The 23,784-nt window shown below is 18.2% G+C and overlaps 5 protein-coding genes across 5 annotated transcripts; 2 read left to right on the forward strand and 3 right to left on the reverse strand.

The window, feature by feature from the left end:
• Positions 1-1,621: 1,621 nt before the first annotated feature.
• PRELSG_1114500 (conserved Plasmodium protein, unknown function) lies at positions 1,622-6,268 on the reverse strand (the record flags this gene model as incomplete). The annotated part of the gene is made up of 1 exon (XM_028677409.1): positions 1,622-6,268. The coding sequence occupies one exon, from the start codon at positions 6,266-6,268 to the stop codon at positions 1,622-1,624; it is 4,647 nt and encodes a 1,548-aa protein (XP_028533802.1).
• A 1,443-nt stretch (positions 6,269-7,711) lies between these two features.
• On the reverse strand, positions 7,712-8,845 carry PRELSG_1114600 (conserved Plasmodium protein, unknown function; the record flags this gene model as incomplete). Its single annotated transcript, XM_028677410.1, has 1 exon — positions 7,712-8,845. One exon carries the CDS (start codon positions 8,843-8,845, stop codon positions 7,712-7,714), a length of 1,134 nt encoding a protein of 377 aa, XP_028533803.1.
• An 849-nt stretch (positions 8,846-9,694) lies between these two features.
• Positions 9,695-10,352, reverse strand: SF3B5 (splicing factor 3B subunit 5, putative; the record flags this gene model as incomplete). Its single annotated transcript, XM_028677412.1, has 4 exons — positions 9,695-9,745; positions 9,821-9,884; positions 9,982-10,041; positions 10,261-10,352. 4 exons carry the CDS (start codon positions 10,350-10,352, stop codon positions 9,695-9,697), a joined length of 267 nt encoding a protein of 88 aa, XP_028533804.1.
• Positions 10,353-16,108: 5,756 nt separating this feature from the next.
• Positions 16,109-20,272, forward strand: NIF3 (NLI interacting factor-like phosphatase, putative; the record flags this gene model as incomplete). The annotated part of the gene is made up of 1 exon (XM_028677413.1): positions 16,109-20,272. One exon carries the CDS (start codon positions 16,109-16,111, stop codon positions 20,270-20,272), a length of 4,164 nt encoding a protein of 1,387 aa, XP_028533805.1.
• A 1,658-nt stretch (positions 20,273-21,930) lies between these two features.
• On the forward strand, positions 21,931-23,761 carry PRELSG_1114900 (conserved Plasmodium protein, unknown function; the record flags this gene model as incomplete). Its single annotated transcript, XM_028677414.1, has 2 exons — positions 21,931-22,866; positions 23,009-23,761. The coding sequence occupies 2 exons, from the start codon at positions 21,931-21,933 to the stop codon at positions 23,759-23,761; spliced, it is 1,689 nt and encodes a 562-aa protein (XP_028533806.1).
• Between the last annotated feature and the right edge of the window lie 23 nt (positions 23,762-23,784).

The following is a 23,784-nucleotide window of genomic DNA, read 5'->3' on the forward strand; positions in this document are numbered from 1 at the left end:
TATAAAAACAAATGAGAATAATAGAAAATAATAAGGATAAATAAAAATATAAAAGGTTTATTGATATGTTAGAGAAGATACTGAACAATGACAAAATAGTGACAGAAGTATATATATATATTGGCATACTTATTAACACATATTTTTATTAAAAGTAAGATAAATACAAAATAAGAAGGTAACATAGATTAAGTTTATAATATAATGTATTATTAAATTATGACACAAATTATTAAGTTTATATAATTATCCATTTTATTGATAACAAAAGATTTAGTAATTAAAAAAAAATAGTTACGATAAAAGTTACAAGATAGCTGATTTTACATCCATATAACATTGAGAAAAATAATGAAAGTGTAATTGAAAAAAAAAATAAAAATAAGGGATAAATATTAAAAGATATTAAGAAAAAAAGTAAATTTTAAATCATGTAATTATATGGATCATTAGTTTATAATATCCTATAATCTTTTTAAACACAATTAAGAAGTAAATGCTTCTAATTTTTTTCTCTTTTTTTTTTTTTTTATTTTTTTAATTTAGAATCAATAATAAATGAATGTATTTACATATTTGAATGAATTTTATTAGTAATATTTGTAAATCGAATTCATTTTTTTTTTTTTTTGTACACATTTGTGTTTTTATTTCAGATAACATTTTTCCGTTTTATTAAAGCAATATCTTTACTCAACTAAGAAACTTTTTTTCTATTTTGAATTCTTGTTATGTAAATATCAAGTTACATATTAAAAAAAAAAAAATGTGAATAAAAATAAATAAAATAATGTTTTAGTGAAGTTAAATTTTTTTCTTTTTTATTTATTGGCTATTCTTTTCCTGTAATTTACAAATTATGTTATATTTCCACAATATTTTACCCCTAAATACATTATGATTAAAGTATTAAGGAAAATTTAAAAATCAACAAAAAAAAAAAAAATACAGTAAAATAATGATAAAATTAAATCATACATATGATACGTCATAGAAATCTTTATATATTTTTTTTTCACTGAAGTGTATAATGGAAAAAAAAAAATTATGCATATCTCTAGATATTTTTAGTATCTTATCATATTTCTTTTAAAAAAAAGAAATTCAAAATATGGATACCCAATTGCTTTTTTTTCTTTATTTATAGTAATACACTTAGCATATTATTTTTTAATTTCATATCTTTTTTCATAAAGACGTTATATTTATAAGTTTATAGAGTTATTAACTGTTCTTAACCTTCAGATGATTTTTTATATTTTTTTAAATATAACTAATTTTTTCCACTTTTTTTTTAGTTTCTTTTTTTTCTATAATATTTATCAAAAATATATTATATTTACAAAGTTTTTCTTCGTTTAATTTGTTAAATAAATTAAAAAGAAAATGAATAAATAAAATATTTAAAGTATTATAATTTAAAAAAATTCAATTTTTTTCAATATTTTACTTAGCCAATAATTTTATGCATTATAAAGTTTAATTTATTATGTTATTCTTTTTAATTTTGTTACATTTATAAATTGTTTGTATATAGTATTCTTTTGTTTTCTATTAAATAAAACATAAAATAAACTAAAAATATATATATATATTGTTCTATAAGAATTACTGCTTTATTTTATTTGGTTCTTATTTCTTCATGATTCACATCTTCATTTTCTAAATCATTTTTATCAGTAGTCTCATCATGTGAATAGCTATAAAGTAAATCTAAAGGTAAATTAAATCTAGTATTGTTGCTATATCTATTTTTTTTTTCAACGCCAATGTGAAATTCTTTTTTTTTTGTTATATATAAAAATAAGTTATGGTAATTTTTTTCTGCATTTTTATTACTAGAAGGAACATTTATTTTGCCATATTCTTCATTATTCAACAAATTTTCTTCTTTCAATGAGGATATAATATTTAAATATTCTTCATCACTTAATTTTAACTTATTTATTTCTCCTTTAAAAACTTCATTTTCTTTTAGAAGAATCTCTAATTCTTTTTCTTTATTTTCGTGATTCACTGTTTCCTTATAGTTTTTAACTCCTTTTTGTAGATTAATTAAATTTATTTTTTCTTTTGAGTTATTTTTAATTTTATTAGCTTTTTTTCTATTATAAAATTCCGTATTTATCATTATTTCACCTATCGAATCTAAATATGATTTCCCTTTGTCATTTTTCGGTGCACACATATTTAAGTTGTAATCAGCTTCTATACATTTTAGAATAGATTTTTTTCTAGGAGATTTAGATAATATTATATAATTATTTTTCATTTTATTTTCTTCTAATATTTTTAAGGTATTTTCTTTAAGTGAGTTACTTTTATATAAAGTAGGATCTTTATCTTTATTAAAACTATTGTTCGATATCATAGAATCCTTTAATTTACGATCGTCTATTTCATTAAATTTACATAAAGAATCATCTTCATTTGTATTTTTATTTTTTTCAATTTCAAGCAATTTTTTATAACATACTCTATATAGTATATTTACATTATAATAAGAATGTTTTAGTTTTTCTATTTCTGTTTTTCTTAACTCTAATTCTCTTTTATTTTCTTCAATTATATTATTTAAGTCCTCAATTTTTTTTTTGCTTTCCTTATACGTTTCTTGATTTAGATAAAATAATTTAGCTACGTTGTCTTTTTTTTTTCTATATTTTTCTTTATCTTTTGTTTTTATATAATTATTCGTATTATTGAAATTATTTTCATTAAGTGAAACTAAAATTTGATCATGTTTCAAATTGCTTTTACTATTCGAAATTTCATTACTTTTATGTTTTAAATCTATATCACTTATTTCAAAATTTTGACTCTTAGAATAACCTATATGCACGTTAGAATTATTATTTTTTTCTATAATATAATTACATTTTTGGTTAATTTTATTTTTTATATTGACTTCAATTTCATTATATATATCATCCAATTTTTTTTTTTTTTTTTCTGATACTATTCCACGGAATTCTTCATTTTCTTTATCATCCTCGATGTTTATTTTTTCTTCATAACATTCTTTTTTTAAATTTTTTTTATTACTAATTTTTCTAACATCTTTTTTTTCCGGAGAATCATGAGGCTTTTCATTCTTTAGTTCACTCTGTATTTCACTATTTTTATTCTCTCTTATTTTATCGTCGTTAAATATATCGTTATATATATATTTTTTTATATCTTCTATATTATATGTTTCTGAATTTAAGTTTAAACTACAGTTAATTATGTTTTCTTTAGAAAATTCTTTATTTATACTTTTTTCTTTATTGGTATTAACGTTTTCATAATTTATTTCACTATTCACTAATGAGACTTCAGTTATATTAGTAACAACTTCAATGTTTTCATTTAGATTTTTACTTTCTCTTTCAGAATCTTCAATATTGCAATATATTTTATTTTCATCAAAATACAGTGGACAGTTATTTGATTTATCTAATCCTATAATTTGATCAAAGCTTTTATTAGAACTTTCAACCTTTGTATTATTATTATTATTTGTTTTTAAAGTAGTATTATAGTTATAAATATTATTATTAATTAAATTACTGCTTACGTAATTAAAATTACTGCTTATGTAATTAATATTATTACTTCCGGTATAACATTTATTGATAATATCTTTGTCATAATATACACTATTATCATCACTATTACTTTCCTTATAATTCATACTCTTATTTTCGTTATCAGTTTCATCATAGTTCCCCATATTATTTTCATTATTATTCACATCACAATTGGTATTATCATTATTATATTCATTAACATTATAATCAGCTCCCAAAATTGCATTACTATCATTTTGGTTAAATCCAAGAATAGAGTTACTCTTTTTTTCTGAAACATTTATATAGGTAATTTTATCAATTTTGCATTTATTATTATCATTTTTTTTATAATGTATACGGTATTTTTTTAATTTATTTTGTTGTTGTTCATCAGGGCTTAACACATTATTTTTATTTTCATTTATTTCATAGTTCTTTTTTACTGCTTCATTTTTTTCTGCAGTACATTTTTCATTGCTCTTTAATTTGTTGCATCTGAAATAAAATTTTTTATTATCTGATACCTTTATATTTTTAGTATTCTTATACTTAAAATTTTTATCACTTATTAAATTTAGCATTTTTCCATTTTTTACATAATTGGTTAATGGGGAATTTTGTATGAAGTTGTATATTTCTCTAACCATATCTTCTAAATAGCTTATTTTATCTCGTGATGTCACAATATCACATAATGGTATAGACTCCACAAGAAATTTAGGGCAAACTATTTTATAATTTAAAAATATTTTAGGCCTTAAAATATTTATTTCTTGCTTATTAAAGGGAGTAATTTGAGAAACAATAAATTTTTTTTCTTCATTTGTTATTTTTTTTTTATAATCTTCTACTAATACAAAAACTCCTCCTTCTTGACCTAGGCATAATAAATTTTTAATACTGATATATGAATACCCAACTTCCTTGTCATTATTAAGAAAAATGAAATTTAATATATTTGTTTCCTTTATATTAGTTAGCTTATTTTTAACTTTAACTAAAATTTTTTCGTTATTTATTTTAATTTTTGGTTGAAGAACAACAGAAAAATTTTGTGGAAATTCATTTATATAAATATTTTTTAATAATTTATTATCCACATATACACATAAATGTGTTATATTTTTCATAAGTATAGGTTTATATATTTTAAAATCAACTATAAAAGACATTTCAGTGTTAATAGTTGTCTTATAATACATTTTTTGAGCTGATAAATATGACAATTTCATATCATTTTCATCTGAAATATTTTTAGATACTGCAAAGCTTGACTTAATATTTTTAGAGCTATGCCTGCTCACACTTTCTATCATTTTACCTTCTGACAACTCGGAATTAGTTAATGAACTTTCCAGTAATATTTCTTTCTTTTTCTTTTCTTTTATATTTCTCAATAAATTACTTAATGATTTCTTTGTTCTTATATTGTCAAATTTATATTTATTTAATATATAATTATTTGATAATGAATTAATCCTTTTCTCGTTTGTTATAATTTTTTTTTCTTTATATTTTCCATTACTTAAGATATTTTGTTGTTCTAAATTATATTCCTTCTTTTTCTCATCATTCATATTTGTTTCTTTATTAAATGCTTCGTAGGTTTTAAATGATTCTTCTTCATCTGTGTGTAAAATTTTATTAGAAATTTCATTCATAAAATTTATTTCTTGTACAGAACATTTGTTATCATAGTTATCAGATATAAATGGATACTGTTCTTGTATTTCTAAATTGTTCCTTATTTTATTTTTATTTTCTAAAATATTATGTGTATTACTAGGAGTAAAACATTCATCTTTTTTTATTTGTGTTGAAATAATTTTTTCATTAATTTCATCGTTTTTGTTCTCTTTGAATATATCGGGCTCAATAGCTTTTGCATCCTTGCATTTTTTTAAATCATTTATAAAGTATACACCATTTTTATCATGATGATTCTGACCATATATTTTTAGAATTTTTGTTTTTAGAGAGTTTAAATTATCTTTTTCAAGGAAATTTTCTATATTTTTATTGGAAAAATCAAGACCCTTATAATTTTTTGAAGAATTTTCCCTTTTATATTTTGAAAAATTATTTTTTATTTCTTTTTTTTTTCTTATTTTATTTTTGAATCCAGTAATGTTACTTTTTAATTTATTTAAATTAATGTTATAGTTACTCTTTTCAAGTTCCTTATTTTCAAAAATTTTATTATTATTAAATTTTAAATTTGAACTTTTTATATTCCCTTTTTTCGAATTATTTATTTTTGTTATTTTATATAATTTTTTTGCTTTCATGTTAACTGATGGCAAGTGTCTATATGATGAATGACTACCATGGGGTAAAGAATAGCTATTATTTTTGCCATTTTCATTTGAGGTTATATCATTAATTGACTTTAATATATTTTTAGGTAAATTACTTTCATTTAATTTGGTGCTATCTAATTTACTTTCAGAATTATTATTTTTTATATCTCTACAAAGTAAATAAATATCTTTTTTTTTTTTTAAAACGCTTGTATCATACCAAGAATCGTTAGAAACACGTTCAAAGTGCTCATTATTTACATTTTTGATATGAACATTTTGTCCATTATTATATTTTGGCATTACTTCAAATTTATTTAAAAAATGTGCCTTTAAAAATCCTCTAAGAAAGAAGTCATCCGTTTTATTATTTAATTGTGTTTTTTTATATGTACTGTTAATATTAAAACTCATTTTAATATTTTAAAACAAAATAACATAAAAAAATAAATAAAACAATTTATAAATAAATAAAAAAACTTATGATGGACATTAATATGGAAAATAATGAAATATTTATTTTAAATAATTAACAAAAAAAAAAAAAAAAAAGTAGATAGATTTAAGAACTGGTATTATAACTTAATAACTAAAAAAAGTGTTATCTCCAACTTCTTTTATGGAAAAATAAAATAGGAGAATATCAAAATTTTATATACAAAAACAAGTGTGTATTAAATTTTTCTTACATAGAATAAATTTAGAACAAAATAATTATGGTAATGAACAAGAAAAATACCAATTTATAAAAGTATGCATATGCATTTTTTAATATTGTTGACACTAAATTATTTAAAGAAATTGAAATGTTACATATTTCAATGTTTTAATAAAAAAAAAAAAATAATAAAATAAAATAAAATAATTACTCAATATTTTTTTATTTGTTGACAAAAAAAAGTTCAAAAAATTTATTTCTGGAAAAAAATATACAATTGCATTTGATACAAATCACATTAAAATATATATATTTCTAATTTTTATTATTTTTGACAAAAAAAATTTTTTTTTGCGTGTACGCTGTGAACTTTGTTATTAAAATTATATACATAATATCTAGCAATATTATTTTTTTTTTAGTATAAATTTAACATTGTAATAGCTAATTTTAAACATAATTAAGTTGTAGAACCATTTCCTCATTATATGCATAAACCAGACACAAAAAAAAAAGTTATAATAATTTAATTACTAAAGAAATTATCATTTTATTTTGTCAAAAAAAAAAAAAAAAAAAGAAAAAAATTATATTAAATAATAAACTAGTAGCTTGTTCTCAGGCTTCAAAAGAAAATATAGTGCACTCTTATGTCAATCTACAAGAACTACATAAAGACGACTGCATTAAGAATAAGACTTTTTTCCTTCTTTTTTTCTTTTTTAGTAAGTTCATATAAATATATCTTTCAATTTTTATAAATATATTAAGTTATATATAAATTAAAAAATAAAAAGACATATAACAAAAAAAAAAAAAAAATATATAAGAGAAATATACTTACAAAAAAATAAGCTTTTCACAAATTTTTAAATATAATTACATTGCACATGTAAATTAGATGAGAATACTTCAAGTATTATATAAATAAAAGAGTGATTCTATTTACATTATAATGATATGTATATATATAAAAAAATAAAAAATAAATAAATAATCTACTAAGTTAAAAATATACATAAATATAAAAAAATATAAGTTTTATTACCTAATAAAAGGATGCAATTATGCGCATAATTTTTTATTTCTACATAATTTAAAGAAAGTAAAAAAATTTCAAAACATATTTTTCATTTTTGAGAAAATAATTAAAAAAAAAGAAAAAAATACATATATATATTTATTATTTCAAAAAAAATTCATTTTTTCTTCTTTTTCTTTCCTTTATGATTTATTTTTAAAATTTCTTCATTATTTTTATCTGAATTTTTACTTTTTTCACTTTTTACATATTTTCCATTTGTGTTATATATTTTCATACTCGTTAGAAAGAGATCTCTTAATCCGCATTCTGTGCATATATTTGATAAGGTACTCATTCCTTTAGAGTCTAGTTCATACATAGATTTAGGTAAAACTCGGGCTTCTTCTATATCTTCATATTCATTTAATTGTATATCTTCCATACCTCTACAATCAAAATGTTTCCACCTCAATTTATTTAAGCTGTTAATATAAAAATCCACTTCTTCTTTTGGCCCTTCACAAATAATTATTCCGGGATATCCTATTTTAGAATATCCTCCTATATTTAATTCTTTTGCCCATTTGAGAATATAAGATCTTTTAACTAAACTAAGAATATGATGTGAGTAACATAATCTTCTAGCTAATACTTTACTTTGATGTGAATAAGGCATTTTGTAATATAAAAATGGAATATTATTTATTTCATGTGAATTTCTATCGTCTTTACTTATTTTTTCATCTGATGAAGAATCGCTATTATCTATAATTACTTCTTTTTTATTTTGTATATTTTCAACTAATTCATTAACTTTGTATATTATATTTAAAATGCACTCTTGTTCAAAATAATTTTGAATATATTTATATATTTGATCATTTATATAATTATTCGTATCAGGAGAAAAATTTTTTACGCATACATTTATTATTAAAAAAGAATTTAAAGGATAATCTTTTGGTAATTCAAAAGTTAAATTTATTATATTATCATTAATATTTTGATCATTTAATTGCATATATATTATTGTATGCTTTTCTTTATCATTTTCATTTTTGATATTCAACTCTCCATTTAGTACATAAATCAATTTTAAAGCTTCAAGTTCTTTTTTTTGCAGTTCTTCACATTTCATTAATATCTCTTTTCTTTTCTTTTTTTGTATATAATCTGCATCATCTTCCTTTGCAATATTTGTTTTTGTAGGTTTTATATTTTTTACTTTTTTCTCTTCATTATTTATTTCTATTGATTTTTTTGTTTTTTGGCAAAGTTCATTATCGGATACTATTTTATTATGTAACATAATAAAAAAAAAAAAGGAAATTTTACTTAATTTTAATTTGAAGTAAATCAAAATTAATAATAAAATAAAATATATTTTTTTTTTAATTCATAGTTTTTATCTCAATATTTGTACATTTTATGATTTCGCTATAAATCCGCACACAAAAAATGAATATAAAAAAAAAAAAAAAATTTAGCAGATATTTCAAAAATAAGAAATACTTTTTATTTTTAATTTTTTACACTATTACAGAAATGAAGCCATATTTAAATTTTAACTCGTTAAAAAAAAGATGATTGTTTTTTTTTTAAATATATAGTCGATATTTAAAAAAAAAAATTAGAAAAAAATAATAAAACAATTATATATAATAAAGTTATTAATATATTTATGCATTGATATAAAACAAAAGCATTTAACATTTATCTTAGCAATGACGATATTTCTAAGATTTTATTTGAAGGATTATATACAAGTAATATATAGTATATAAGTTAGAAAAATTGTTTTTTATAATTATCTGTTGAAACTTATTTTACTTTTTTTATAGTATCCATTACTTATAAAATTCAAAAAATATGCTTATCAAATAAGAAGTAATAATCAGAAACAAAATATGTGTTTCTTCATTTTTACTACGAACATCTAAAAAGATCAATGTGTTGTAATCTACCTTAAACATTTGTATATGATATATTTTTAAGTAATATATATATTTTCGTTTATAATCTGCTGTTTAAGTTTACAAATAAATTAAAAAAGGAATTTCATACTAAAAAAAAATTCTATATAAAATTTATATTAAAAAGAATGATTGAAATAAATCATGTAAATACATAAAAAAAATTAGATAATCTAAAAATAAATCTACTCTTTCAATTCTTTTTTTTGCTTTGGAACAACAGGAATAGAAATGTTCTAAAAAAAAAAAAAAAATTAATATGAAAAAATTATTAAAAATTTGATAAGATTTAACATATGAATACATTATACCTGAAGACATCTATATCTTATTTTGGCAATTGGCTCATTTTCTACTATAGCAAAATATGCTAATCTAAAAAATTATGTTAAAAAAAAAAAATATAATTAAAGACACAAGCAAACAAAATTTTTTTTAAAACAGTTTTGTTTAAGATTTAATTTTAAAATACCTTGAATAATGACCAACATGGGATGCCAAGGTATCTCTATGAATATTTGTTAACCATTCCCTAAATTTTTTAAGAATTGTAAAAAAAAATTTTATGTAATTTTTAATAAATATTTATTTAAAAACAAAAAAGATGTATTCATAAGAATCATTTTTATTTAATTTTATTTATATATATATATATATATATATATATATATATATATTTTCTCTTTAAAATGAAATTTAATTTTTATGTAACTTTTTTTTTTCTATGTTGTTTCATTAATATTCAAAATACCATCTAGTAGTATCAGAATGACCTGATCCTTGATATTTACTTTGCAGATGTTCTAACTGAGCATGAATATTAAATCTATCAAAAGTAGACATTTTTCTTTTTTGAGTAATTTTTTATCTTAAAAAAAAGATAATATTCCTTCTTATATGTTTGTATGGAAAGTTATACAATATTAAAATAATTAAATATATATATATATATATATAAATTAAATAATAAGAAATATATTTCAATTAATTTAATTTGAATTATTTATCTAATCATTAATTACTAAAATGATTATTTTTTTTTAAATGTAATCCAGTTTTTTGAATGTTTATCTTAAAATTTGAAAAAATTAAATTTCATATTTAACAACAAACATAATATAATTTAATTTTATACTAATGTTATAAAATTATTTGATAATCAATGGAATGAATTTTCTCTTTGTTAAATTGTAATTTTTTTTCTTATCTTCCTTAATTCATATAATTTTAGTTAAAAAATATAATGTATAATAAAAAAAAATTTCAGATGAAAATAATTTTTTTTTTTCTTCTAAATCTTTAAAAAATTGAAGAGTAGTTTTACTATATAAAATTATTCCTTGTAAAATATAAAAAAAAAAAATACATATATTTTGTAAATTTATATTAGTTTTTAAAATTTATTTTATGAAATTGTTTATGACACTAAATAAAAAGAACAAAGAAAATATAAGTGATAATATTCAAATTTTTTATTATTTAAAAATCAATAACAAAAAGCTCTTTTTGTTTATATATAATAATTATAAAAAAGTAACCTTTTTATTATCTTTATATATATTTTTTTTTCGCTTTAGGATTATATATAAATATATTCTTTAATTTTTTTGTTTTTTTTAATTTTTTTTTTCTCTATATGTAGTTAATGTCAAACCATATGTTTTTATTTTATTCCTTATTTTTTTTAATACAAGATATAATGTAATATTAAATAAAAATTAAGTTTTAATTTATACCAAAACAATTTTATCATTTATAAAAATAAGCATTATCATATTTTTTCTTTTTAATTATGTATTATTTTAAAAATATATGTGATAAATGAATATTATGTTACTTTTAAATGTTTTTATTCTATTACTTTTTACTGAAATAATAAATCTATCTAGTTACTGCATAAAAATAAAAGTGTATTAAGAATATATATAATGAATCAAAATTTTTAAAGGTTTTAATAATCACTAAATAAAATATTTTATATACATAAATTTTAGATATAACAGATAATTTGTTTTTTTCTTTAAATAATTAAATCATAAATCAAGTTATTAATATATTAGGAAAAAAGAAAAAAAAAACTATTATTTATGAGCTCATTTAAAGAGTAAAATTTTTATAAGATAACTTAATATATAAAACTATTAAGTTCCACTGAATACACCTATTATTTACCTTAAATATGTTTTTATATAATAGTATACATAACTTTAGTATTTTTCCTAAATATAGAATTATTTTCAAAAAAATAAAAAATAAAGAGCAATGATGTTGCATTAAATCAATACATTTTTTTATTTTTATTTTTGAATATATTAAAATATAAAAAAATATATGCATCTGGTTCTTTTATATATTTTTATATATTTATATAAAATTTTAATTTTAGAGAGGAAAAGATGGGAAAATTATATATTTTAAATTATAATTTTAAAAATTCAATACTTTTTAAAAATTATTTAAAAATAATAAGTTTTTATAATATGGTATCTATAATTAAAAACTATTTTTATACTCATTTATTTTTATGTAGGAATTTTCTAAATACTAAATCTTTCTATTTTCTAAATTTTCAGTATAATAACAATTAAATTATTTAGAAAAATAATACAAAGAAAGGTTTTTTATTTTATTACTTATATGTGTATTCTGAATATTTTGTTGTTTTTATCACTAATTTTGTATTTTTCTTTTTACATTAAGAACTGTTATTTTATTTCGAAATAATTCCTTTTGTTATTTTTTGAAGTAATACACAGAAATAAAATAAAAACAAATATGAAGTTTAGTCCTACAAAAAAAGTGGAAAATATAATTTATTTCTCTTTAAATTTACGTTGCTTCTCTAAGTTAAAGCATTATTATCTAATCATCTACATATTATTTGTTTTATATACTATTATATATTTATATTTTCTTACATTTTTTTTTTTACTTTAAAAATTACATTAAAACTAAATTTTTTTCTTTTATAATGTGTATTCATAAATATACAAATGTTCTAAAAGGAACCCAAAAAAAAAAAATTTATACCTTACAGAACTTTTAAGTATTAAAAGAAATATATTTATACATATAATAGAAGTATGAAATCTTTAAAATGAAAATTAAAAAAAAATTTTCTATTATAAAATATAGTATTCTTAGTAGTATCAAAAGAAAAAAAATATTAAAATAGAAAAAAAAAAGAAGCATACTCTCTATTATTACAATCAAAAAGGATTGATAGAACAACTTACAGAAAATTTTATTTTTAAATTTCGTATTAATTATAAGATTATATTATCATATTTTTTACTCTATTTTTATATAATTTAATTTTAAAAATTTAAGTTTTAAAATTTAAGATTATTAAAAGAGTTCAATTTTTATACTGCTAATGTACTATTTTACGAATATGTAAAAAAGTATAAATACAAATATCATTTCGTTAGTGCGTCAGTGGTTTTTTTTCCTTTTTTTATATCAAAATAGAGTTTGAATTTTTTTTTTTTTTCTTTGCATTTTTTTTAAAAAAAAAATTATTTTTACGTAAAAAGTATATAAAGAAAAAGTGGACTAGCGAGTTAAAGATATTTTTAAAACACCATGCACAAGTAAAACATTTTATAAAAAATTATTTTAATGTATGAAGAAATAAAATTTTTTTATTAACATGCTCATATTTTTATTGCTTCATTTTTATATTTTTTTATACTTTTTATTTTTTAATTTTTACATTTTTTTTTTTAATTTATAAATATTTATATATATATTTATTTTTTTTTATTTTATCTTACTTTTTTTTTTATTTATATTTTATTATATTTATGTTTTTTTCATATTATATGAAATTATATGACAATACCAAAAAAATTTTAAAAAAAGGAAAAATCAATAAAGAAAAAAAACATTATAATAAACTTTGTTATTTTATTTTATTTTTTTTTTTTTTTAATTTTTTGATTCAATAATGAAAGGGAAAAAATAAGTTTCATTAAAGGTCAAGATAAAAGTAAAATTTTTTTTTTTAATATTTTATTTTTTACAAAAAATTCATATATTTTCTTTTAACGTTGTACTTAAAATTTTGAAGGGATATAGAAAAAAAATTAAAGGAAAAAAGGCCTAATAATAATAAAAATAATCTTCTCTGAACAATTAAAAAGAATTCATTGTTCTCTTAAATTTCGAAATTTTGATTTCCATCTTAAAAATTTCTTAGAGAACAAAATTTTTTTACATATATATTACATATTGTTTTATTATATATTTTTTTATTATTCTATTTTATTTATATTTTATATTTAAGTATATATACAAATAAATATATATATATTTATATTCTCTCAATATTTTCTCTTGTTCTTTCCTATCTGTTTGCTATAAATTCATGTAATTTAAAATGGCGAATAAATATCAATAAAGAGAAGTTAGAAAAAAAAAAAAAACATAATAAAATATTAATTTTAAAAACTAAAAAAAAATCTTAACAGAGATACAGGATAAATAAGATTTTAAGAAATAAAAAAAAAAAACAAGTTATTAATCTTCTTAATATTTTATATATATATATATCATTTTTATATATTTTTTATTCATTTTTTTTTATTTTTGAAATGTATTAATTTTATAAGAGATAAATAACATTTGAGAAATTATAAATCTGAAGAGAGTTTGCATTATTACTAAAATGTAAAAATAATTGTTTTTTTTATTCTTATTCTATATATACAAATAAAAATAATAAAGAAAACAAATATTAGTGTTAACATAGAACAGTTATCATACATAAGATTTAAATTAAAAATAAGTAATTTTAAGATAGTAATAAAAAAAAAAAATGGATATATAGAAAAATAAAAGACAACTGTGAATTTAAAATAAGTTACAAAAACAAATTTTTATTAGTAAATATAGAATAAATAAGAAAAAAGAATGTGTAATAATTTTAATTATAGATTTATTCTTCTTAATACAAAAATATATTTTATAGAATAATTTATTTCTAAAACGCATTATTTATTTACAATATAATTAGAATATTTGATAAATATATATTTATATGCCATATATACATATATATATATATACAATTTTTAAAAAAAATTTTATTATATGTTATTTTTTATAGCTTTTATTTTGGAGTTTCTTTTCATTAAAGCAAAAATGTTTAATGTAAACACATGATAATATATTTGTACTGCTTTATTATATATATTTATATGAAATGTCTTATTATTCATTTATTTTATATATATATATAATTTGTGTTGTTTCTAATATTTAAAACAGTATGTGTAATTATACATTTTATAGAATTTGCATTTTATTTTAACAAACAATATTTAATTTTATTAATATATATGTATATATATTTGTAGAAAAATGAAAATGATGTTATTATCTTTTTTAATAAAATTTAATTCTCTATCTACAAAAAAGAATATAAAGAAAAATAAATGAGTTCTTTTATATTTTTAAATAATGTCAAAATAAAGAAAATTATATATAAAAAAAAATAAATTAAATAATTAAGAAAAATACTTTGTATAGAAAAATATATAAAGGGTATTAACTAAATATACATAAAAAAAAATGAAATAAAATAGAACATTCCTGTATTGTTTTATATATATACACTTAACATACATATATATTATTTTGATTTTTAGTTTATTGATACATATATACTATATTCAATTTTTTATATTATTTTTTATTTAAAAATATATTTATATATAATAGATTACTTCTGTATATGAAATTTTTAGTTTTTTTCTTCTTTTTTAACATTTCTATAATTATTATAGTTTAATATTTTTTCAATAAATCATATATATACATAATTATGTATTTTTATATTTATAAGTTTTTTCATTATTATAAAATGATTTTGTGTAATTTTGTATAGAAATACACTTATTACATTATATTTTTATGAATAGTCAAATTTTAAATTTAATAAAGGTTTTTAAATATTTGCATATATGTGTAACACTTGAAATATAATTTTTTTTAAAAAATATGTTTATATAAATATTGATTATTTATATGTGTTTTTTGAATTTTATAAATAGCAGTGAATATTTTTTATTTTTTTTTTTTTATAATTAAAATAGTATATATAAAAATAATAAGGAATAAAAATTGAGTCTAAAATATTTAGTTTTATTCTATATTTTATGGCAATTTTAACAAAAATTAATGGTATTCCTTATTCATTTTATATATATATATATTAGCTATTAATTATTAAGTAATAATTAAATATAAAAATATAGAAATATTTAAATAATCAAAGGTAATGATATTTTTAAAGCTAATTTTAAATAAGGGAAATAAAAAAGGAAAAATAAAAGGTAAAAGTAATTTGTTTATATTAAAAGGAATAAATTTTTTTTTTTAACAATATATATAATTATTTGAATAAAAATTAATACAAGATTACTTTTTTAAGTAATAGAATTGCAACAAATAGTATTTTAGTGAAATGATTAAGATGCCATAGGAAAAAATTAACTTTAAGCATCTAGTTTTTATTGTTTTTTTCCTATTATTAGCATTTATACATTATAATAAAATTATTTTATATAATTTATATTAATACATTTATTTATTAAATGGATGCGAAAGAAAGCTGTAAAGAAGTAGAAATTGAATCAGTTGCATCTACTTTTGAAGCAAACAAAAATATTAATTTTTTTGGCGAAAATAATAGAAATATGCTTATATTAAATAATAGCAATAGAGAAATTAGGAATAGCGATAAAATGAACAATGATATTAGTAAAATGAATGATACAAATGATGACAAAAATGATAATGATAACATTAACAATGTAAATAATATCGATAATTATAATAATATAAATAGTAATTATAATATAGAAAATATTAATATTCGTAATGAAGTAAATATTATTAATGACAATGCTAATGATAGTAATAATAATAATATAGGTAACGTAAACAACATTTATAGCAATGTTAATAGCAACACTACTAATAATAATTCTTATTATGAGTATAACGAAAGTTATTGTGGTGATTTAGATACAAGTAACACAAGAGAAAAATTGTTTAATAAGCATTCTAATAAAAACATGAACTATGATAATTATAGTAAAAGTAATCAAAATAATTTTAGTATTAATAAAAATTTTAAAAATCTTAGAAACAAATTCAATCTATTTAATAAAAATTCCATCAAACAAAATAATTTAAAGCAGAATATGAACAAAGAAAATAATGAAAATGAAGATAGTGAAAAGGAGGCTATTACTAATAATAATTATCATGATGATTTTTACAAGAGAGATGCTCCTTTTTCAACATATAATAATCAAGGACAAAATAAAATTAATTATAGGAATTTCCATGAAAACAGAAAACTAAAAAATAATAATATAAATAATAATAGTTGCGGTGATAATATGAATAATGGTGATAATAATATAAATAATGAAGGAAACAGTAACATGAGTATTAATGATAATAATCATAGTATAAATAATAACATTGGAATTAATAGAAATGATCAAATTAATTCAAATAATAATGGTAATAATAATAATATTATTATTAATACGGTTAAAAAAAGAAGAATAGTTAAATATGATAATTTTTATAAAAATAAACAAAAGAAAAGTTACTATAAATCATTTAATGATCCCATAAAAAGATATAATAATAATTCACTAAATTTAAATGAGATAAATAGTATCAAAAATGATTCATCGAATTATAATAATAACGACAAACAAAAATATCAAAATTATTCCAGTAAAAATTCTAGTATAAATTTTAATCATCAAAATAATGAAGGTAATATGAGAAATTCTTTTATGAAAGAAAATTATAATACAACTAAAAACTCTAATAGAAATAATAATAATTTGAATTATATCTACAATAATATGAATAAAGGAAATTTCAATAATATAGCCTTTTCCTTAAACAAATATTTTATCCCCTTTAAAAATAATGGTGGAAAAGATGACAAAAATGTAAATAATGAAAATATAATGAATAAAAATAAGCTCAATAATAAGAATATTAATTTAAATAACAATGATATTCTAAATAATAATTTTAATAATGTGAATGAAAATTGTAATACTAATTCTTATGATGATAACTGTAAGGATAAAAACAATAATTATGATAATATAAATAATTATAATTACAGTAATAAATGTGATGACTCTATCAGTGATAATAATGATAATTACAAAAATAATGTAAGCGGAATTGAGGATTTAAATAATAACAATAATAATAATAACACTAGAAACAATGCACCTAGTAATTTCAATAATTTGAATTTAGTAACACAAAATTTCAACATAGAATTTTTAAAAAATTATAAAAATAATTTGGAGCATGGATTAAATGGAGATAAGATAAACGGTAATGAAAATTATGTGAAATATGAAGAAAATAATATAAAAGATTATAATAATCAAAATTATATTGAATGTTTAAGCGAGGTATCTGAAATAAGTGATGAAGAGGAGAAAAATATAGATTTAAATAATAAAGAATCAAATAAAATTACTGATGAACAAGTTAATAAAAATAACAATAATTGCAAAAAATGGAATATGCACAACCTTCATTCAGGTGTTACTGCATCATCTATTGATACATGTTTCAATCAGAGCGATAATAATAAATCTGAGTTAATGAATAATTTATATAACTTTTGTAATTATAATAGAAATATTAATACAGATGAAGAAACGAATCATTTTTATCATACTACTAATAATAATTCATATTATAAAAAAAATTTAAAAATAGAAAATAAAAAAGGAGTAAGAAATACTTTCATGAATAATATTATTACCAATTCATTTAACCCTAATTTAAACTATTCTAATGATTTCGATTTAACTAATTCACCAAGTAGTAGTAACAGTAGTATGAACAATCATAAACATGATATGGATAGAAAAAAAAAAAAAAAAAAATTTAACTATATGAGCGTAAATGATAGTGTAAATAATATAGAAAATAGAAATTCTATAAATAATAAAATATCGAATTATTTAAATGAAGATCAAGGTGAAATTCATAATCAGCATATAAACCGGAACCCTAATTTGTTTGAAAGGGGTTTTCAAGAAAAAAATGAAAATTATCTAAATCAAAATAATAATGAATTGATTATGGAAAATGATAATAGTTATGATAGTAGCTGTAGTAATAGTTCTATAAATGATAATACTACTAGTTTAAGAAAAGAATCAAAAAATGAGAAAAGGAACAAGTTAACATTAAATCAAATAAGAACAGAAGATCTATTTATAAATTCCTATATGCCGTACCCACCAGAAAAATACAATAATATTTATGAGTTACATGAAATTAAGATTCTATCTCCTCATATTTTAAAAACAAAATTCCAAAAAGAAGGAAAAACATATCATTCAACATTAAAAGATGGAAAGTTAATTTTACTTTTAGATTTAGATAATACACTATTACAAGCAACTTCCTTTGCAAAATTCAATATGGATTTACCTCTTGAGAATTTTGTTGATGAAAATGGAGAAGCGCAGTTATATAAATTTTATTTACCATCATATAATTTTTTTTATTACTTAAAATTCAGACCATATGTTCGTCAGTTTTTACAAATTTTATCTTTATATTATGAGTTATCAGTTTATACAAATGCAACAAGAGAATATGCCGATGTAGTAATAGCAATACTAGATCCTGATAGAACATTATTTTCTGATAGAATTGTTGCTAGATGCAGTTCAGCAGATAGGGATGAGAATAAACATTTTTCAAGAATTTATCCAAATATAGATTCAAAATATGTAATAGCTTTTGATGATCGAAAAGATGTTTGGTCTGATATACCGCAATCTCATATATTAAAAGCAGAACATTATAACTTTTTTGAGTTAAGTAAATATGATATTTTGTCACATTTTAAAGAAGCATCTACCTGTAAAAAAAAATTTTTAGATATGGACATGCACTTATATTATATGACAAAAGTTTTTCTAAAATTACATAAAAAGTTTTTCGAGAAACCATTAGAAGTAGATGTAGGAAAATTGATAGAAGAAATTATGTCAGATACGTTAAAGAACGTAGGGGTATATTTTACAGGTTTTAGAAAAAATTCAAAAAATGCTCAAAATGTATTATCAGCGGATTGCGAAGAAAGACAAAAGGAAATGGCCTTAGAATTAGGAGCAAAAATATATACTAATTATGATTTACCAGGTGTTACTCATATAGTTGCTGCTAAAAATTGTACAGATAATTTGATAAAATCAAAAAAATCCGATTATAATCATATATACAAAGTTCATACACTATGGCTTTATCACTGTAGAGGTACTCTTGAAAATGTAGATAGCTCATATTTCGATGCTGATGAACTTTGTAAGATTTATAATAATAAGCCACCAATGCACCCAAAAAAAGATCATTGGTTTTTTGGTAATAAACATTTAAGGAAACAAGATGATATGACTGATTGTGTTAAAATTGAAAATCTAAAATCAAGGATTTTCTTAGGAACTGGTGAATATACGCATGATGCTGTTATTTTTTCTCCATTTGAACAGATTCATATTAAGTGGATTGAAAAGGAGGTGAAATTAAGACAAAATTACGATACTTCATATAATACCATATCAAATGATATCAAGAATAACGACAAAAACCAAATTAATGATGATTACGCTGATGATAACTATTCATATGATGATAATACAGAAGAAGACAATGAATATTCATCAACAAATAGTAAATTGTAATTTCATTACCTTTCAATCATTAATAAATTTTATTTATTATTTTATTTATTTACATTTTTATGGAAACTATATTTATTGTTATTTAATATAAATATGTATTTTATTTGGTATATTTTTTGTTTTATAACTCTAAATATATATATATATATATATATTTATTAATTTATTTTTGTATTTTTTTCTGTTCTATTATAATGTTTTAATACAATTTTTTTTTTTTTTTTTTTTTGCATAAAAAGATATTTAATTAGGGATTAAACTTTTTTTATCTATTTAAATCATTTTTGTTTGTGCGTCTTTATTTTTTACAGAAAAAAAACATATATATATTGTTTTAAAACTTTTTTTTTTTTTATAAATTTTTAATTATAATTTTATAAAATAAACTATTTAAACATAATTTATTGAAAATTACCTAAAAAATATTATATTACATTATATTATATAGCCTTATTAAATTTACATATATATATATACATTAATAATTATGTATTTATTGAAATAGAAGGAATAGTTCTTTTTATAATTTTTTATTCATTTATAAATCCAAGAATTCTTTGTAGTAATTTATTTATATACACATTAAAAAAAAAAAATAATAAAATAATTTCTCTTAAAATTTTTATCTTAAAGCTTATAATTAAGTGATTATCTTTATTAAATCCTATTCAAATAATATATTAATTTTAAGAAATTATTCTTAAAAAAAAAAAAAATTAGTAAAAATTGTAGTATGGGTGTAACGCAACATTATAAAATGTTACTATTACCAAGTTTTTCTAAAGAAAAAAAAAAAACTTAAAAAAATGGAGAAATTTTAAAATGAAAAAAAAAGATATATATGCATATTTTTATCCATTTTAATTTATTCTTTTCTCTTATTCTATAGTTCTAATGATATGATGTTGAGCACAGAAATAGTAGATGTACAAAAATAGAAAAAAAAGTACAATGAAAAATAAAAAGTTCCTTTAGAAATATAAAAATAGTTATAAAAATTAAGATTTATTAATTACTATGAAAAAATTGAAATAAAATATGCTGAAAAATTTAAAGTAATTTCTTCTAAAAGAAATAAGTTTTTAAAAATAAAATTCTCAATTTTAAAAAATTAATAAATTGCGTGAAATATAAATATTTTCTAGATATTAAAAGCAATATAATCGAAAAATTTAAAACCATTACATACCTTTTTAAATTTTATCATTATTTAAATTAAAATTAATTTTTGTAAATTTTAATTTTTTTAGTAAAAAGAATAATTCTCCTATTTTGAACTCTTATTTTTTACATATTTCTTAATGATTCACATATTAGAAGAAAATAGACCTACTTCTTTTTATATATATTATTTTTTAAAAAAAAAGCTAAATTCATTAAATAAGGGAGAGAAATAAAAAAGAGGAACGTAAATACAAAAAACTATTAAAAAATTATTGTAAATAAAATATTTTATTTGAGGGGCGACCTAAGAAATATTATATAATATTTAGTAAGAACTTTGTGATGAATTTTAATTATATCTGATTTAATTTAAAAATGTCCATTAAAAAAACAAATTGAAAAAATAGGAAATACGCAAGTAAAAAAATAAATAAACAATTTTAGAAATTTTAATATTTTTTTATTTTTCTTTTCCCTCTCTTTAATAAAAAAATATGAATAACGGATCAAATAAAAAGTGTAAGACATTATATTATATTAGAAGCAAAAACGTTTATGCTAATAATGAATACGAAAATAAATCAGAAAGGAAAAAAGGGCATGTTTTCATTAAAGTAAGTGAAGCAAATGGAAGAAATTTTCCTTATAGAAAAAGAAAAAGTGAAAAAAAAAAAAATTATGAATTAATATTTCAAAGTTGTCAACAAAGTAAGCTTCCAGTATGCACTATAAGAAATTTTAAGAAAAAAAAAATAAGAAACACTTGGGAACAAATATTATTAGAAAAAGTTCATGATGCAACCAATAAAATTAATGAAAAAGTTCTCTCTCTACTTAAAATATGTATTATTAAGATATATAATTTTTCAAGTAAATTAAAAATAAAAAATGAAAAAATAGTAAGAGATTCTTTAAAATATTTAAATATAGAAAATGAAGAAATCCAGTCAAATTATTCAAATATACAAAATCCTATAAATATTTCCAGAACTCCAAAAAAAAAATTACGAGATAACTGCTGTAGATGTATTCTTCGTGATAACAGTGTTTTCAATTCTGAAAATTTAAAAAGAGGATATTATGAAATGAATAATACTAACATTTATAAGGAAAATAATTTTATGAAATGCAAAGATTTACATGAGTTATTTAATGAAAAGACGGATCACACAAATAATATATTGAATAATTGTGCACATTTAAATGAAAAAACCAATAAGTTCGTTTCAGAAGATGAACATATTGGAAGTAACCTTCGAAATATTAGAAATTTTTATATTTCAGTAATAAACAAAAATACGAATACCAAAAAGGTAAGGAAAATAAGTTTAATGGAAATATGTAAAAATCCTTATTTTTTTATTTCTCAAAATTTTTTTTCTACTTTAGAAAGTTATTTAGCATTAAATCACTGTCTTTTATATATTAAAGTAATCAATAAAAAATAATTACAGAAAATTTTAATTATATATTTTGTATAAAATATTATATACATTTAAATAAAATTAGTTTTTAATATAAAAAACATGTATATATATTACTCTATATTTTTATTATTTTTTTCTTTTTCAGAAAAATCAGGGAGAAATGTCACAAATTCATAATAATTTTTTTTCAACATTAATAAACGTGGATGACGTAAATTTTTTAGAAGAAAATGTATCAACATCAATATTAAGGCATATCATTAAAAGATTAAATTCATTATTTCAAATACCAACAAATAACATTAATTCTATTGAATTTTGTTTATATATAAGAAGTAATGATAAAGAAGAGGCTGTGTATTTTACTGAACAAAATACTTATAAATATTCTATTTTAATTTTTTTAAATGCTAGAAATGATAATTACATTGAATTTCCAAAAAATGGACTAAGAATTATGACTACTATGGGTAACTGTTTAATATATGAATGTAATAAAAATTCTTTTGGTTCTAATATTTTTAAATTTGATATATCAGAAGAAAAAATATTTTTTTTGAAATTAAACCTGAAATATGATATAAATTTACATCGATTATTCATAAATGAAGCAAATACTAAAAAATATGTTGAAGAGTTTTCTAAGGAAAGTATTTTAACAGAATTAAATAGAAATATGCTAAAAAATCAAAATGTACTCTCTAATAACGATTTTATTAATAACACTTTTAATACATACAATGCAGTTAATTTTTATTCAATGAATAATCATCATTCGTATATAAAAAAACATATAGAAAGCATAAATGAAAAGTTAATGGAAATAAATATTAATCGTATTAAAAGTGTTACGTCATTAAAAAATACAAATGCTGATGCATACTACACTAACCTTTAATGTCTCAAAATTTAAAACAAAAA

The sequence above is a fragment of the Plasmodium relictum genome, assembly GCF_900005765.1.
Source record: "Plasmodium relictum strain SGS1 genome assembly, chromosome: 11".
NCBI classification, from domain to species: domain Eukaryota; phylum Apicomplexa; class Aconoidasida; order Haemosporida; family Plasmodiidae; genus Plasmodium; species Plasmodium relictum.